Source organism: Micropterus salmoides, unplaced genomic scaffold, assembly GCF_014851395.1.
Source record: "Micropterus salmoides isolate LMB-PRFRI ecotype aquatic unplaced genomic scaffold, ASM1485139v1 Ms_hic_scaffold_21, whole genome shotgun sequence".
NCBI lineage: Eukaryota > Metazoa > Chordata > Actinopteri > Centrarchiformes > Centrarchidae > Micropterus > Micropterus salmoides.
Genome location: NW_024041262.1, coordinates 11,700,416 through 11,717,886, shown reverse-complemented (window position 1 = coordinate 11,717,886; position 17,471 = coordinate 11,700,416). Strand labels below are relative to the sequence as shown.

The 17,471-nt window shown below is 39.6% G+C and overlaps 2 protein-coding genes across 2 annotated transcripts in view; both read left to right on the top strand.

The window, feature by feature from the left end:
* Positions 1-3,317: 3,317 nt before the first annotated feature.
* On the top strand, positions 3,318-8,708 carry LOC119916310 (glucagon receptor-like). Its single transcript, XM_038736281.1, has 12 exons — positions 3,318-3,434; positions 3,601-3,711; positions 4,243-4,364; positions 5,301-5,407; positions 5,953-6,109; positions 6,279-6,438; positions 6,756-6,816; positions 6,911-6,980; positions 7,105-7,196; positions 7,411-7,549; positions 7,675-7,716; positions 8,158-8,708. The coding sequence occupies exons 1-12, from the start codon at positions 3,320-3,322 to the stop codon at positions 8,227-8,229; spliced, it is 1,248 nt and encodes a 415-aa protein (XP_038592209.1). The 5' UTR covers positions 3,318-3,319; the 3' UTR covers positions 8,230-8,708.
* A 257-nt stretch (positions 8,709-8,965) lies between these two features.
* Positions 8,966-17,471, top strand: part of wdr90 (WD repeat domain 90) — a 28,120-nt gene continuing 19,614 nt past the window's right edge. The window contains exons 1-20 of the mRNA XM_038735935.1: positions 8,966-9,274; positions 9,378-9,469; positions 9,938-10,114; positions 10,401-10,539; positions 10,678-10,848; positions 11,332-11,458; positions 11,619-11,686; positions 11,946-12,058; positions 12,249-12,461; positions 13,294-13,356; positions 13,466-13,534; positions 13,618-13,728; positions 13,899-14,041; positions 14,427-14,484; positions 14,740-14,858; positions 15,340-15,501; positions 15,635-15,765; positions 15,899-16,015; positions 16,569-16,804; positions 17,279-17,415. Of these exons, the coding sequence (XP_038591863.1) occupies positions 9,262-9,274; positions 9,378-9,469; positions 9,938-10,114; positions 10,401-10,539; positions 10,678-10,848; positions 11,332-11,458; positions 11,619-11,686; positions 11,946-12,058; positions 12,249-12,461; positions 13,294-13,356; positions 13,466-13,534; positions 13,618-13,728; positions 13,899-14,041; positions 14,427-14,484; positions 14,740-14,858; positions 15,340-15,501; positions 15,635-15,765; positions 15,899-16,015; positions 16,569-16,804; positions 17,279-17,415 (2,459 nt within the window). The 5' untranslated portion in view covers positions 8,966-9,261. The remainder of the gene's footprint in view (positions 9,275-9,377; positions 9,470-9,937; positions 10,115-10,400; positions 10,540-10,677; positions 10,849-11,331; positions 11,459-11,618; positions 11,687-11,945; positions 12,059-12,248; positions 12,462-13,293; positions 13,357-13,465; positions 13,535-13,617; positions 13,729-13,898; positions 14,042-14,426; positions 14,485-14,739; positions 14,859-15,339; positions 15,502-15,634; positions 15,766-15,898; positions 16,016-16,568; positions 16,805-17,278; positions 17,416-17,471) is intronic.

The window sequence follows — 17,471 nt, the reverse complement described above, 5'->3', positions numbered from 1 at the left end:
TAAGCTAACCTTGAGATTTAGCTGACATTAGCACACGTCAGTTTGGGGCAAGTTGTCTCAATGACTTTGGGGCGAGTCGTCACATGTGATTTCTTGCCCCAGTACAAATAAACACATAGAACATGCTCAAAAATGATGAAATTGTGTAATTACCTCTGACATCAGTATTAAATGATTCTGTATATAGAATATTATACACTGTAGTTTACAGCAGCAGCCATATGCCTGGATAAGACTGAATTCATGGCAGAGTATACACGTTCTTATACCATAGGCATGTAGTATGTTAGTAGATACAAACACACACACACACACACTACATGATCCAGTTATTAATTTAGTTAGGCAACAAGGGAAGTAGACAAATACGCTTGTAATTTATTTGTAATTGCAAAGAGGAATGTGTTTTTGAAGGAAGGAAGGAAATTATCAACAGAAGACAGAGAATGGCAGTACACCACCTGACATAATATTAAATAGAGTAGGTGGAGGTAGGTAGGCAGGTGAAGTAAAAGAACAAATCAATCAGAATTACAGCTAAGGATTTTGACATAAGCGGCTGAAATCTCTTTTGGCCTCATCTATGTGGAGCCATTTTCATACAGTATTCCAAAGAAGACATGGTTTAAGTGTGTGAAATGCAACAAATGGGCCTGCGATGTTTGCACCTCAGGCAAAGGCAATTTCTGTGTGCCAGAACTGTGACTCTAAACACATGTATGATTTGTCAGATACATATGTACGTTGTACAGAAATACAGAAATGCAAAATTAGTTACATTAGTGTGTATCTGTTTAGTTAAGAAGTTATACATGTGTGCTCTGCCAACATTTGTGTTTTGATTTAAATGATTTATTTTCCAAATTCTCTAGGCTTGATTGATGATTGATTACATTTGTAGTTCTGGTTACAATTTGAAATCAATATTCACTTTCTCACTGTTTGATAATCCAGTGTGACAACTTACCCAATGCAGTGTGACAACTTACCTGCTGATGGGGCAAATTGTCACAAGTGCACACTCTCTATTCAACAGTCTACAGCTCCATAATGAGATAAGATATGAAGATGTGATGAATACAAAACTTCTGCCCAAGACTCCATTCTGTCATTTGGTATGACATTTGTACCATTGTGAAGGTGCCCAGTAAATGTTAGACAGTGTGAAAAGTGTGACAACATACCCTGCTCTCCCCTACTAGGCGGGTTGTAATATGTCAAATATAACTCTTTTGAATGAAATCTAGTCATTTTGAGGAAGAAATAACCGTTCAGTCAATAACTGATTGATTGCCGTCCGATTTTCGGCACGACCGTCTCTTTTCGGCAGGACACTTGATCTGATAGCCTGAGAATCGAAAAAGCCATCAAATAAAAAAAGGCTGTGGTTGATTGTGGCGTGGATGGCCATAACCCCTCACAATCATAAAGTGTAGCCTATGTGTTGCTGCCTTCTTTTGCTCCTCTAAAGCAGGTCGTGCATTTAGAAGCAGTTTTTTTCCCGACTGTGCTTGAATGCAAAGAAGACAAATGAAAAATAACTTGAGAAAAGCTGTTGTGACCCTCATGGCATCTAATCGTTATGCAAAGAGAGCAAAAACGCACCACTTACTATTGTATTTAGAGGACAACAATAAGTTACGTTATGAAGTCTGTAACGAGGAGTTGCTTTTTTACTTATGATGTTACTCAACATCGGACAGTAATGATAAACATCAATGGAGCTAACGGTGAGCATCAAGGACAAACTGCTCTGTGCAGGTTTAGTCCGTCAGTCATACAGCGACGCGCAGGACGCGACATCTCCACACCGCATCTCTGAGAGCAGCTTTCTCCTTTCTATCTGTAAGTGACACGCTCAAGTTTCGTTTTCAGAAGTATTTTACTAGAGCTCTTTTGTGCAGAAGATGTCCCAAAATGAAGGGGGTTTTAACCAAAACACACTTTACATTTTATGGGAAATGTCATCAACATTCTGTAAGTAAGAAAAATTTATTAACAACGTTGTTTTTATTTATTTCTGTACTGTCCATATGTAGATGATAGCCATTGGAAAAATATGTTTTCTTTAATGTCATCTATGTTTTAGTATCTATTTATATTATATTTTATATTTATATTATCTTTAAAAGGTTAGGGTTATAGCCTCTCTTGTGCAGAATGTAAGGGATGTCTCTGCTACAATACTTCCAATGCTGTTTTAAAGTAGGTGAAATAAGCGCAGAACTGCAATGCGCCATCAGTAAGGTAGTGCTTTGAGATAAACTGTCCCCAGGGGTCCTTGAAGAGGATCCAGGGGGTCCCAGCAAAAACGGAATTAGTTTATTTTCACTATTATTCCATCCATAAGTTACACAATGGGGACACAATCTTATCAAATGTGGGTCCATGGTCTAAATTGTGTCAGTTTAGGGGTCATTGATTTGAAAAAAATTCAGAATCATGCTATAGATGCTCAACCAGGATTTTCTTGTTCTGCTTAACAGTGTTGTTTCCTTTTTCTTTATGATTTAAGACTGAGGCATTGTATTAACTGTATTATATTAACTGCATGGGACTTTCATGTGTCTGATATTGAAAAAAACACATTATAAGAGAGACAGGTCATGTGACTTCTAAGAAAAACAACAAACACATTTCTCTGTGCTCAACTTAAGTCTGAGTTTAAGATGTGGACTGACTAGTCAAAAGCGCTTCAAAGTCACCATGCAGTTCATGGTAGCAGTTGAATAGTCTTTTTTGCTTAGGAAGGTCCCTAACTGAGTGACAGTATCTAAGTGGCAGCTATAAGAGAGGGCTGAATTTTCTAATCGCTAAGGTGCTTAATTGCTTCCTTTCTTAAAGGGCATAGGGTACACTGGACCATCCTTTACTAAAGGAAAGGAGAGAATGCTGTCCCACAATTATTTGCAGCAGCGTGATTGTAGTTTCATCACAGCAGACCCTCACAGATGTAGAAACAACAATGATGACACAATCCAGACTTTTGGAAGTCCTTGAATGATTGGCTGAGCTCCAAATCCATACTCAACACTTATGTCAGCAGCTGAAATTGTTTTGTTCTCTTTCCTCCTCTCAGTCTTTCCAGTAAGGAAGGACAAGTCCGCAGTGATGAACAGGACACAAGACATTATTGCTTTGATCTGCTTGCTGTTCCTTAGATTGCCAAAGGTTAGTTTTGGTAAAATCCAATATTAATCATTTTTCTTGGATGAATGTAAAGTAACCCAACTCCACAACTCTTTCTCATTTCTATCTTCAGAAATGTCTTCCAAGACGACTTAATGAAATGTTCGACGTCTAAAGTATTTTTTGGGAAATGTCCTTACAGTTTGAGATGGCCAGCGGGAAAGTCTTAGAGGAGACTTATCGGAAGTGGGTCCAGTATAAAGAAGACTGTGTCAAAATGATAGAGAATGAGCCACCCCTTCAAGGTATGGAGACAATAGATTAATTTAGTATTGATTCATCGTGCAAAAGGCGATATGGCAAGAGGTGGGAAAGGAAAGGAAAGGAAAGAGATCGATATGCTCCTAAAATGATCATCTGTGTTTTTTGTGTTAAGGAACAGAAATCTTTTCATTTTTTTTGCCATTGCAGTGGGCTTGTTCTGCAACCGGACATTTGACAGATACGCCTGCTGGCCAGATACTCCTGCCGACTCTGGGGTCAATATCTCATGCCCTTTCTACCTGCCATGGTATGACAAAGGTAAATCAAACTTTTGAGTCTATCTTTGACAGAACTAACTATCAGTTTCCATTTGAGTATGCTTCCAAAATTTTACATTTATAGTAAAGGAAAGCATGTATTGTATAGGGGGTCACTTAAATGAATAGTTGGACATTAAAGACATGAAATATGCTCACTTTCTTGCCAAGAGTTAGTTGTGAAGTTTGATAATACTCTCAGATCTCTCCATTCAATAAGAAGTTACAGTCAGGCGACAGTTAGCTTAGCTTAGCACAAAAATAAAAATAGGAGACTATCCACACGTAACAAAATCCACTTACCAGCACCTCTGAAGCTCAGTGATTAAAATGTTACCTCTTGTTAGTTTAAACAAAAAATAAGTGTAAAAAGGGTTTTGTACTCTACTTTCTTCTCCCTTTATGCTAGAATGATAACATGTCTAGGCTAATTAATTTTTGTCCGCCCAATAAATACTGTAATTGGCTTCAACCCACTGTAACTCTTATTAGGAATAAGGGGGTAAGGACTCAAGTACTGTTTCTCCTCTAGTTTCCCAGGGTGTTGTGCGTCGGCGGTGTGGCTCTGACGGCCTCTGGGAGAGAGAGAACAGCGGGCAGGTGTGGAGAGACAAGACTCAGTGTGAAGAGGAAAAAGAAGTCACATCACAGGAGGTAAGGAGACCAAAATGTCTCCAGCTCAGGGGTTTATTTGTTGCACCCGTGAGCACTTCTTGCTGCTCAAACGTTTGTATTACGTATATTCTCTAGTGAGGTAGTTTATTTTGTTTAGCGTTCAAGCGCTGTTGAAACTGTGATTGTTTGAATGCCAATTAGAAGCATTTGTCAACTGTAAAAGAAGTGCAAGAATTAATTCTTTGTTGCAAGTTTTGAAGGAGACATTAGACAAATATCAGAGCTATGACAACAGGGCAAACTTTTTATTCCCAAATTGGGGAAAAGGTGTAAAAAATGATCAAATAAAAAGCTGAAAATTGTCATCATGATAAAATGGAGACATGGTGTATAGGGATTTATTAATAGAATTGTAAATTTTTTTAAGTTCTTTGGAGCTGCAAAAAATGAAAAAAACAATTCATTCCTAAATACGAAATAAAAGTCAAATATATATTAAAAGCATGTCAGTGACAATAAAACCAAAAGCCAATTTGAAAAAATCAGTCTTCAGCAGGTATAATTAATATTCTTATAACAACAATGGATCACATGACTACATGTTATGTGAAAGACAAAATGAGCATCTAGCTGGTGGACATAGTTGAGCTTTTAGCAGCTAAAGTACTTTCTGATGTCAGCGTTTGACATCAGAATATGACTAGACATTCAAGGCTTCATGGTGGAAAGATTGTGAGCGTGTTAACGGGAGATTTCTGATGGGTTTATGAATTTCAACTCTCACCTCCTTCCACTATCTGAACCACAATCATCTGGTAATCCCAGAATCAGTTATTTGCAAATGTTACATTCTTGAGATTGTCATACTTTAGCTCTTGTCTTATTTTTAGAGTCAGTCATCTGAGGTTATATTGGCGAAGTAATTTATGAGTTCTGACTTCATAATAATGAATGGTGTGGATTTGTCTTTTATAGCTGTGGATCAAACAACTGATGGTGAGCTTTAGGATGTTTTACACTGTCGGATATTCCTTGTCCCTCTTTGCGCTCATAACAGCTCTTGTCATTCTCCTGAGCTTAAGGTAAGCTGTCTAACAGATGTGCTGTCTTTTTTTTCTTTTGTCGTATTAGTCACCAGTGTGTCAAACATACCTCATGAAGCTGCTCAAAAGATGATAGTAAAGAGTCTGCTTGATTTCTTTCCTCTGTCCCCCCTCTTTGACAAATAGATAAGGCAAGATAACACGCTGCATTTTTAAAATCAAATAAAATACCCCATAATTGTCAAGATCTTCAGCATTCATATCATATCATTCATTAAGTACTAATTCAGATACAGAAGATGGGATTATGTAATCAGATATTGAACGGAATCAGCAGATCTCAGTTTTACTGTTGCATGGGGCTAATTGTACTTTTAGTATGCACAGTGATGAAACAGAAAAGTGGAATGATTAAAGGGTGATCAAACAATGGCAATATACAAAAGAAATCTAAGAAAAATTATGTGCAGATTATGTGCCTTTACAGGACATATAACAACCGGCCAAGATGAGAAAATAAGAAAGCCACAAAAAAAATACACATTTAAAGTCAAAAATGTTGGTACTTTTGTGTCCCCTGACAGGAAACTGCATTGCACCAGGAACCTCATTCATGCTAACCTCTTCCTGTCCCTCATCCTGCGAGCTGTATCTGTCATTGTTAAGGACACCATGCTGGAACGCCACTGGGGACGAGAAATCATCAAACAGACCGATGTGAGAGAGATGCTCAGTCACCAGGTAGGTCTTGAAATGTACTGATGATGGTTTACTGTTGTGTATTTGTTGTAGATCACCACTAAAAAGTATATAACATAGAGGAGGCTAACACATTCAGATACTTTAATGAGGCAGGTTTAAACATAAGCCTTATGTAATATGTGATTTTTTTAATGACCGTTTCCTCTAGGCTGCCATTGGCTGCAGGATAGCACAGGTGATGATGCAGTACTGTGTCCTGGCCAATCACTATTGGTTCTTTGGAGAGGCTATTCATTTGTACTCTGTGCTTATTGCCTCAGTGTTCATCGATAACAACAAATACTTACCTTACATCTGTCTTGGCTGGGGTAAGTTCTATCTCTTTCTACCTGTGTGTCCAAATGAACATGCATCTATGGAGGGGTTTTTCCCCTTTTTTCGAAAGAGCACCTCAACACAGTGAGATACAAAACAGCTCACATTTGAAAAGCAGGCCCATTGCAACAGTAGAAAGTTTCACACTGTCACGCCTCTGTCCCTTTCTAGTGCGCCAGCTGCACATCAAATCAGCTGATCTGACAGCACTGTAGGATGCCATGGAAACATTTACACAGCACCCACCTGTTTAGTTGTTTAGTTGCACCCGAAGCAGTTAACCTTGCAGTCTTTACTGACTTTGTCCTAGGAACTCCACTTGTATTTGTGGCTCCCTGGGTCGTGATGAAGTTATTGAAAGAAAACAAAGAGTAAGTGTGTGTGAGCACTTCATGTGTAGACCCCTACCCCGACAGATCCAGTTTAGGCAGTGGAGAAATAGTAACATCTGCCTTTTCCTCTCAGGTGTTGGGCTGTCAATGAGAACATGAACTACTGGTGGATCATTCGTTTCCCAATTCTTTTTGCTTCACTAGTAAGGCTGATTCACGCATGTGTCATCATCTGACATTTTGGACTCCTCCGTGTAATATATGGCATTATGTTTGGGGGGTTTTCGCATGATACTACAATTAATAATAAGATTTTCTGATCAACAGATCAACTTTCTAATTTTCATAAAGATCCTGAAGGTCATACTTTCCAAATTACGAGACCGCAACCAGAGTGGATATCCTGATTACAAACTTCGGCAAGTTGTCTCAGCATATTTTCAGTGATGATAAATTAGATTTGTTTGACTTTTCTGTCAATTTTTTTTCAAGCCAAGGCCATGTGTCTGGCACAGAAAAGCAGTGATGGATTTTAGTAGGATGAGGAACAAAAATCAGAAAAATTAATGTTGACAAAAACCTATTTGTATGGTTCTATGACAAATTGCTCTGCCCTTTTATTTGTCCTGTTAGGCTTGCCAAGGCAACCCTTACCCTCATCCCTCTCTTTGGGATTCATGAGATTGTGTTCATCTTTGCTACAGATGAGCAAACAACAGGCATTCTGCGCTACGTTAAGGTTTTCTTCACCCTTTTTCTCAATTCATTTCAGGTAGGTTCAATTGGATTTATTGCTTGCTATTGCTGATATGTCTGACAATGTAACTGTCTAAACATGTAATGTGGTATAGTAAATATAATACACGTTGCTTAAATTAAACAGGATTCTCCCTGCAGGGCTTTCTGGTGGCTGTGCTCTATTGCTATGCCAATAAAGAGGTTTGTTGTTTCATCTCATATTATCATTTCATTTTACCCTAGAAGGTATTGATTAGCCATATGTCCCAGTCACAGTATCTGAGAGATAACAAACATGAAGCTACATAGATGTAAAGGTATAAATAGTGGCTTAAACCATATTATATTGTTAATAATCCTGGTGATGGGATGATCTATATTCATTTTCTGAAGAAACCCATTTAGAGTTGTCAGGTGGGAACTGCAGACAGATCATGTAAGGATGACTTAATAAAAAAGACAGAATGTATTGTTAAGTCATCCATTTTTAAATTTTAAATTTGCTGTAGCTTTGCTAGCTGCTTGCTTGGCAGTCACTACAGTCAAAACTATGGTGAATAATAGTTTTAGTTTCCAAATAATTTTCAAGAATCAAATGTGTCATTCTCATTCTGAAATGGCTCACCTCCACTCTGGGTGCAGGTGAGGACAGAGCTGAAGAGGAAATTACGCAGCTGGAGGATAGAGAGTGAGACTGTATGCTGTGGACAATGACTAGCCGTGCTTGACTCTCGGGTAGAAACTTTCTCCATCGCCACAGTGCCAGAGTGCAACAGATCCTCCGCCACGACGACGAGGGCAATGCCTGATGGTTCACCCACTCTTGAGAGTTCACAGAATCTTAGACGTCAAGTTCAGCCAACCTCCTCACAGCCCAATGAGTCTTTGCCGCGCTGTCCATCAGTGGTGAATAAAGACAACAGCCTGCAGCGCAGAGATCAGGATGACAATGGACAATCATCTGTGGCAATGCAGGTGTCCTTCCTCATTCATCTTCAAGACCCTGTAGAGTTACTCCCAAATGTTGCAAATATAGATTCAGACTGAACACAGTCTTGCATTCACATGTTTTTGCGAATATGTAAAAAAAAGTTGTAACATTATGAATATGTGAATGTGATAATTTAAGACTTATTTATGTAAATAAGAAAAATTATAAGGATATTTGCTTGTATTGACTTTTTTATTGTGTAATGGAAGGATATGCAGGATGGGCAATCACAGGAAGTCGGCTAGTAAACAAAACAGTGTAGTCAACAGAAAGTCACAAAAATAGTTAATCTACACCAGAACTGTATGCAGTGTCTTCTTTACAACATATCTTGGGTAGTAATTTATAGCTTTTTCCTCTCATATGCCACAGTTTCTTTGGTATTCCTTTTGCTCTGTGAACTTCATTACCCAGAAGCGCCAGGGAAAGCAACGCACAGACGTCATGAGCGTCGTGCTGTCGTTGGCAACGGCGGAGGCTGGAGCGGGAAGGATATAACTAAGCTCTTGATGTCAAATCAAAACTAGTGTTTATTTGGTACCCGGGAGAACTGGAAATGCTCTCGCAGCTCATAATGATGTGAAGCAATATGTTTTGTCGTTTTGACCTCCGGGAAACGGAGAAGGAGCTTTCTTCTGTGATTCAGCTGTCTGTTTGCTAACAGCTAACATATCTAAATGTACACTTAGGTTAGCTGCTCGAGTTTTAACAAGTTGGTCAACAGGTTGATTTCCCATTTGTGATATTCGGCTTCAATGGCATCCAAAGGTAAAATAAACTAACTTTTATTGATAACGTTACGTCAAATTATACAGCAACAGTTAATGTTATTAACCGTGAAGTTTGCTGAACCCTGTTTTGGACTATGCAGGTTGGCAGCATCCTTATGTCAACATATTTAAACATGTCAGAGTTGAAGACTGGAAAAGGTCGGCAAAAGAGGGAGATGTGTCAACATACACGGTAACTTCATACTACTATAATTGTGGTATTTAAAGTTTTACTTTATTCCCAAACTGTATTTTGAATATTAAATACCGCTGTAGGCTGGTAAGCTGGCTGTTAAAAGTTTGGAGGTGTGTTGTACGGCAGCTTTGATTGAAAAAGGATTTCAACAGTGACCAGATTCCATTCAGGAAAATAGTAACAAACCCTCCATAAAGACTTAAGACTCAAACCAATCCTTCAAGATAATCCTCTTCTCTGCCCTCCATCTGTAGGCTTAGTATGTCCAAACAGTAATATGTTAAATAACATATATGCTAAATAAACAGCTTTTGTCTTAGTCCACCTGAACGAGCTTTGGCAGGGTTATTGATTTTGGGTGGAGTATCACTTTTCAACTATAAGTATCCAGACCAAACTTATTATTGAAACTATTACTTACTTATTACTGATTATTTTATGTCGGCTTTCCATGAACTTCCCCAGAACAAGACACTGAAGTGCTCAGTGTTCCAGATCAGGGGTCCTGTTCCTGCCAACAGCTATATCCTGGTACCCAAAAACAGCAATCAGTCTCTGGGGCTGACAGGGCGCTACTTCTACCTTCTCTTCAGACCTACCCCTGGCAAATACTTTGTGGTTCACCTGGATGTTTCTGCTGAGGTATCCAACCTTATTTTTACTGGATAATCCTGGGCATATGTGTGATGAAATCAAGAATATTGATATATCTATGCTTTTTTTATGTGACTGGTGTTTATTTTGAAAGTCCATCAGGAGACTAATCCACAGCTCTGCCTTTTTTAACATTTTTTGTAATTCTTTGACATTTCAAAAATATGTACAAACATGGTATGGTGTACATGTGGTACATGATTGGTTAATATAGTTTTGTTTTTTTAAGGAAGACATTTTATTTCCCTCTTCCTCTTTGTGCTGTGATGTGTAGGAGGGCCAGGTGGTCCGTATTTCCTTTTCCAACATGTTCAAAGAGTTCAAGTCCACAGCTACCTGGCTTCAGTTTCCTTTCCTGTGCGGAGCTGCAAAGGATTCAGTCTATGAAAGCACAGCCAAATCCGCAAGACATGGTAAAACACCTGCATGCACAAGCATCCATAATTATGTGAAGATGAGCCGTTGTTCGTGTGCATTTGTTTTGATAGTTCACTGACTTTTTCTTGAGTATAATGTAAATAATTGTGCATGATTTATGTTTTGTGGTCCAGGTTTGGTGGGTCCAGCTCCCATTTCAGTGCGTTGGACTTGTCTGATGCTGGATCTGCAGTACACCGTATCGGTCTACCTCAACCGCTGCTACAGTCACGTGAAGAGCATCAAGCTTTGTGCCAACATGACAGTGAAAAACATGTTTACTAGTGACCTTCTGCTAGATCCAGGTTAGACTCAGCCAACTAAGTCTACTTTCTGTCTAAAACTATGGCTGTACAGTATACATTATATATGTACACTTCATGTCTATGTGTGAATACCACTGGTGGTTTTCTACTGAGGTGAATAATAAGAGAAATGCAAAAGTTTACTAGTGCTCTTTTTTTAAAGGGCACTTCGATAACTTCGGTCTATCACAGACTTGAAAATGGCTTAATTATTGGAGCGCTATTAATCTTAAACCATTGCTTATTCAAACCACTCAATTCAGGGACCTTTGGTAGCTTGTTAAAATACATTGTATACTGAGAATATGTTGAAAGCACTTAAAATCCTTTATTAGGAGAAATATGTTCTTCACATATCTATCATTCTGTGTCAGGCCTAATCAGACTCCTTCAGATTTCTGAATAGACTACACAGTGTCCTCTTTGTGTATTTATGACATCTTTACTTTTCTCATCTACTTGTGCAATTTTATCTTTCAATAGGAGTTTCCTTCAGTGAAGCCAAGCTGATGGGTCTGGCCTCTTCTCAGGGAACAGGTCCTATGCCCAGAGACATGTCATTTCCTGTGCCCAAGGGAGGCTCCTGGCACGAGCTCTATGATTACATCAGGTACAATAACCTCACCTGGGTACATGATGTACATCACTGGAATTATGCTACAAGCACAATCTACCCTGAACTACTTTTTCTAATTTCTGGGGTCATAATGTTTGGTAGTGTTTTGTTGTTGTTTTTAATCCCCATTTGTGTAACTATGTTACCCTAACAGGTTTCCCTCAGAAGGAACAAAGTTACCATTTGACTCCATTCAAAAAGGCAGTCCCAGGCATGAGGCTAGTAAGTCATTTATTCTAAAAAAGGAATTTCTGTACCCCACACATATTGTATCATTTATTTTATTCTGCTCTTTTTTTGTTAAATTGTTTTGTTATTTATTCATCAAAGTAAATGAAGTTAGTTCCATTGGAGCTTTAAATAATCCCTATTTAAAGACAAATACGTGGGTTTAGAGCTGTTCTGTTCAGACACATTTTCTTTTAGCCTATGTACTTCAAGGTATTGTAGATGCCTGACTTTCATATCCCTTCTTGACCAGGATGTGTCTCCAATCCAAGAAGCCCTATTAGAGAGAAGGCTCGCTGTGTCAACCTCAGCAAACCAGTTCAGGACCGTGTGTCCCTCATCCAGCAGATTACCACTCCAAAATCAGTAAGACTGATAACATTTAGTACCTTTTAAATCATGTTTCAACTTTCTGTGATTCCAATCCGCTTTAATTTAAAAAAAAGAGTAGCAGATTGTTTCGCTTGATCCTTGAGTTTTCTAGGGGGCTGCTATTGATTAATTAATTCATTAATTCATTAATTTTTTTTGTTGTTTTCTACTTCTGTCCCCTCAGCTCCCGAGAAATCAAACCCCCGTGGTGACCAATATACCCGAGCTGGGTTTAGTTTCCACTCATCAGAAGGATGACAGGCTTTGGAATAATGATCACCATCATCAGCAGGAGTCAGCATGCTCCAGTTCACATGAGCTCACATCCAGGCCACCCTGTGAAAGTGATGAAGGGGGATTTCACGTGTACGTGCATGGAGAAGAAAGTGAAGAAGAGGTGAAGTTTCATTTTGACTGTAATGCACATTCAGCCAAACTTGAAAGCATAAGAAAACCAATTGACCCTTCGCTAAGCCATGCCCAAATACTCTGGCCAATCACAGCACAGTATAGGACTGGCTCTAACTGAGGTCCGACACTTTCATGGATGCGCTCCATTGACTCTAATGTAAAAAGAGTCTTTTTTTGGCTGTATTTTTCTAAGATATGGTCAAACACTGTTCCTGGGGCACTTGTAATAGTTACAGTCGCTACCCAGAGAGGCTGATAAGTACGATTTATTCACTTTCCAAAACCTAAAATAAATCCAGAAAAATGTTGGCTGTGGATCGTTCCTAATGTAATGTAGTTAGCTAACTTCCTACTGAATGTAACGTCCTACTGTTCTGCTTTTTAATGATTGTAATATGATGTACAGGAACACTGTTGATCCTTAATATCGTTGTCTTTTGTCTCAATCGTCGGGGGATGTGGTGGTTCACTTGTACTGTGTGATCGGTAGGTTTTAGCTTCTATCTTACATTTTTTTTCACGTCCGTTTGAGTCAGTTTGACAGCCTGAATACACCATTCAGATGTATAATGCAACTGCAAAACTGTCTGCTTCTTTCTGAGCTTTTTCCAGCACATTTGACAATATTTCTCCGGGGACTGCAGTTCTAGACAGTGGCAGCGCAGGCAGTTTTTTGGACTTAGCAACAGTAACTAAGGGTGGCGTGGCTTAGTGAAGGGTCAATTATATTCCACATTCCTCTCTCTTTTTGTACATCATGTTCAGCACAATTCATGTCCTTGATATTGGAAAAACTGTTGATCTTGTTATATCCTCAGTTCATTTGCACTCCTGTCCCACATCCTGTCCATCTAACATCGTCCAAAGAAACCAGGCAGCAGGTAAGATATGACAACAGTGGACACTGAATTTAATCCAGCTGCAGAGACATGAATTTATTAAGCTTACTACAAATCTTTGCCTTTTTAATTTTTCTGCTCTGCTTATTAGAAACTGCTTCCAGACCCAATTCTCAGGCTCAATCGAATCATCGGCTTTGGAGGAGCCACTACTAAATGTGTATGCTCAGTTGGAGAATAAAATTCACTACACCAATGACTGATTGCAGTCTATCAGCTGAACTGAACTGTATTCCATTATAGGCCCTGTGGACCAAAGCAGGTGATGCAGTGGTGTATCCGTGTCACGCAATTATCGTTTCTATGAAGATATCCTCTAACCAGCAGAGATTCTTCATCGGTCACACTGATAAGGTAAATGAGCTGTGATGTGTTGCTCTACCTCCGCAGCAGAATCTCTTCTAACGTGTAGGGTTCACCTAGTGCCCGGCCTTGTATTGCAGTTGCATTCAATAAAGAGAGAATTTGTATGTGTATTCATTCTGGAATTTAAATGAACATCTGTCCATGTGTTTTCTTTGTAGGTATCTGCACTGGCTTTTAATGGAAACACAACACTGCTGGCCTCAGCACAAACTGGCCACGGTGTAGTTCGAGTATGGAACTACAACAAAGGAAACTGCCTGGCAATGGTCAGGGTTCACGCTCATTCAATATCTTCTCTCAGGTAACGAACTTCAGATACATATGCATTCCCGTACATACAGTTATCTTACATAATCATTGAGGTCTAACTAAGCTTTAGAGTTGCAATGATTAATGGATTAGTTGTCATCTATTAAATTAATCGCCATCTATTTTGATAATCAATTATTTGGAATGAGTAATTTTTTAAGACAAATTCTCTGATTCCAGCTTCTTAAATGTGAATATTTCTGGTTTCTTTGCTCCACTTTGACAATAAACTGAATATTTCTTAGACCAAACAACTGATTGATTAATCGAGAAAATAATCCACAGGTTCATTTACATTGAAAGTAATCGTTAGTTGCAGCCCTACTACAATGTTTGCTCACTATTTTTGTCTTTTATGTTCTTTTTCCATTTTGAAGTTTCTCATACGGAGGCGGTATTCTCTGTGGAGTGGGTAAAGACAGCCACAGTAAAACAGTAAGTGCCACACATGCAGATTTCCCCACATGAAAATTCAAGGCCTTAGTTTCTAATTTGTGTCTGAAGACAATTAGCACCAGCTGCACTGTGGAGAGAGCTAGACGAAAAAATGCCAAGCAGCACCTCATATCATTATTTTGACTGATATAATTTCAAACGACACGCTATAAATTGCTCCCCTTATTAGTCTATGACTCCGCAAACCTGCGAGCTGACTGTCTCTGTTTGTCGTCCTATTTCCAACGTTCATAGATGGTGGTGGTGTGGAACACTCTGAACGTTAGTAAAGGTGGAGAGGTGACCATCTTAGCCAAAGCACACACAGATGTCGATATCCACACCATAAAGGTTGCCTTCTTTGATGATACAAGGTACCCTCTATTCTCGGTGTTTGTATTTTTATCTGTATATTTGATTATGTCTTAGTCAACAGTCCATGTTTGCATATTGGAACATTTTTGTGCATATGTCTGTCGAGTAAATGTTGATGAAATTGGTGCAATTGCTCTATTTTATTAAATTATCAAACAATTTTGACAGTGTTGCCAATGAGCCACACATTACTTCTTGTTAGGTCTGTAGCTAATATAAGATAGACATTTATTTTCACAACTTCTACAACAAGAGTTGTGTTAATCTTGCAGACGTGTCTGGACAGATATCAGTCCACTCTCTCACTCACCTTCTGTGTCTTTGGTACTTTTAGTGCAGGAAGGTGTCAAACACCTTGATGTGAGAGTGGGAGAGGGGAAAAGGTTGCAGCTCCAGAAACCAGAAATAAATAAGCATCATCCAGCCAGTAAATTAGAACCCGTGAGTCTATGGGTTAATCTGTGAGTCTGCTGGTTTCAGGATGGTGTCATGTGGTCGTGACAACATTCGCCTGTGGCGAGTGCGGAATGGGTCCCTGCGCTCCTGTCCAGTCAACCTGGGTGAATACCATTCTATGGACTTCACTGATGTTGCCTTTGAGGAGGGAAACTCGTCCAATTGGCACCTTGATGATCGAACACTGTGAGTGAGCAAACCAGTCATTAAACCATACAGGTTTATGTTGCAGTGGAAGAAAATAATCTAATCCAAATCCACAGAAAACATTATATTATTAAGGGCTTACATTTTTTCCTCTGTGATTGTGTTTGCACAGATTTGCCAGCAGTCGGAGTGGCTATATCTTTGAAATTGACTACAGCAGAGTTGTTATCAGAAATGTCAGGAGGCTGTTGCCTGTACAGCAGCAGCATGCAACCCGCAGAGACAAATGGACTTTTTACACAGGTGTGTCTGAATCAAACTTGTCAAAATGTTATTTAGTAGTTTACAGCAAGGGTTGTGTATAGGGGAAACTTTGTTATGGTATGTGTGTGTGTGTGTGTGTGTGTGTGTGTGTGTGTGCGCGCGCGTGTTCCAGGTCCAGGTATTGCTATCAACAGCATCAGTGTGTCCTCATCATTCTGCGCCACAGGCTCTGAAGATGGCTTCCTGCGGCTCTGGCCACTTGATTTTTCTGCCGTCTTCCTCGAGGCTGGTAGGCACAGTAGGCTATGGCATAACATTCAGCAAACAAACGAGCTGAGTTCCGCTCCAAAGGCAGTGATATAATCTTTAGTTCATGTATATTTAAATAGTCTTTTTCTAGTTTGCAGGGGGTCATTTTATCAGGTTGCATCTGTCCTGCACTGTTAACAGTGCCAATACACTCAGTTTAACAACAGCCAGCGAACTGGAAATTAGTTTCACACCATGTTGGAATATTCCAGTCCAGTAGTGTCACACGTCCCTATGTAGCGGTCGTCTTACGTTCACTTAAACTTCACTCAGTAAAAAACTTACTACGTTACAAATCACAAGGACCAGGCAAAGCAAAACAGATTGCGGGTGGAAATATACGGAAAAAAGACAAGTTCTGTGTCTTTTAGGCAACTTTATAAAACATACTGCTGATGGACAAATTGGAGCAGACAGAGGGGGATAGAGACGGGGCAAGCCGGTGTGCTTGCCCAAGCCTATCGCATTTGTGTACTAACATTCATATCCAGTGCACCACTAATGGAGACTCACTCTGGCACATTGTTTTCCAGAGCACGAGGGACCTGTGAGCCTTGTGTCAGTCTCATCAGACAGCCTTCAGGTCCTGGCAGGCACCTCTACTGGTAACCTGGGTTTCCTTGACGTGAGCAGCCGTGGTTACAACACACTGATGAGGTCACATACAGACACTGTGCTCGGTTTCAGTGTGGATGGCATTCGTCGACATCTCACAACAGCCTCCTCCGATGGCACAGTGCGCATTTGGAATATGGATTCCTTGCATCAGGTCAATCAACACCACATTTACATGTTTTTAGCAACTATTACTACCTCTTTATATCGTGTCATTATTTCATCTACACCGCGACCTGTATGCAGGATAAGCGGCTGACGATGGATGGATGGATGGCTGGATGGATGGATTATTTCATCTAAGAGGCACTGTTTGAATTTTTGGATTCAAAAGGCTCAAATCTATGTACACAATTTCACTGTACAAAAACATAAACACTCTATGTAGTTTTTTGTCCATTGTTCTTTCTCTGTCCAAGCAAGGTCATTCAAGGCTCTGTTTTTGGTCGTTGTCAAACTGATCTGTGCTTTAGAAAGGTAGAGATAGTTGTCAGACAATTCAGATTTGTGCTTGATGATTAAAGCCTCTTTCATTATACTTGGAGCAAGTCAGAAATGTGTGTCCGTTACCATTGTTTTACCACTTGTGTGTTTACTGTTGAACTAAATGTTGTTTTCTTGTGCTTAGTTGTATGATTTTGTGTCAGAGGACAGCCCCAGCTCAGTGGCCTTCCATCCCAGCGAGCAGGTCTTCTCTTGTGGCTTCAGCTCCGGCATCGTCAGAGTCTTTGACATATCCAGTGCCAAGCTGCTGGCTGAACACAAGTAAGTCTAAACTAATGTGTAAGCTCCAGCTCCACCACCTGCTGCCGTTCTTTTTT

Coding starts and splice junctions, on each gene's coding strand:
- LOC119916310 (XM_038736281.1), top strand. CDS start 3,320: ATGTCCTTACAGTTTGAGATGGCCAGCGGGAAAGTCTTAGAGGAGACT. Junction 4,365..5,300: donor AAGAAGTCACATCACAGGAG/GTAAGGAGACCA, acceptor TGTCTTTTATAG/CTGTGGATCAAACAACTGAT. Junction 5,408..5,952: donor GTCATTCTCCTGAGCTTAAG/GTAAGCTGTCTA, acceptor GTCCCCTGACAG/GAAACTGCATTGCACCAGGA.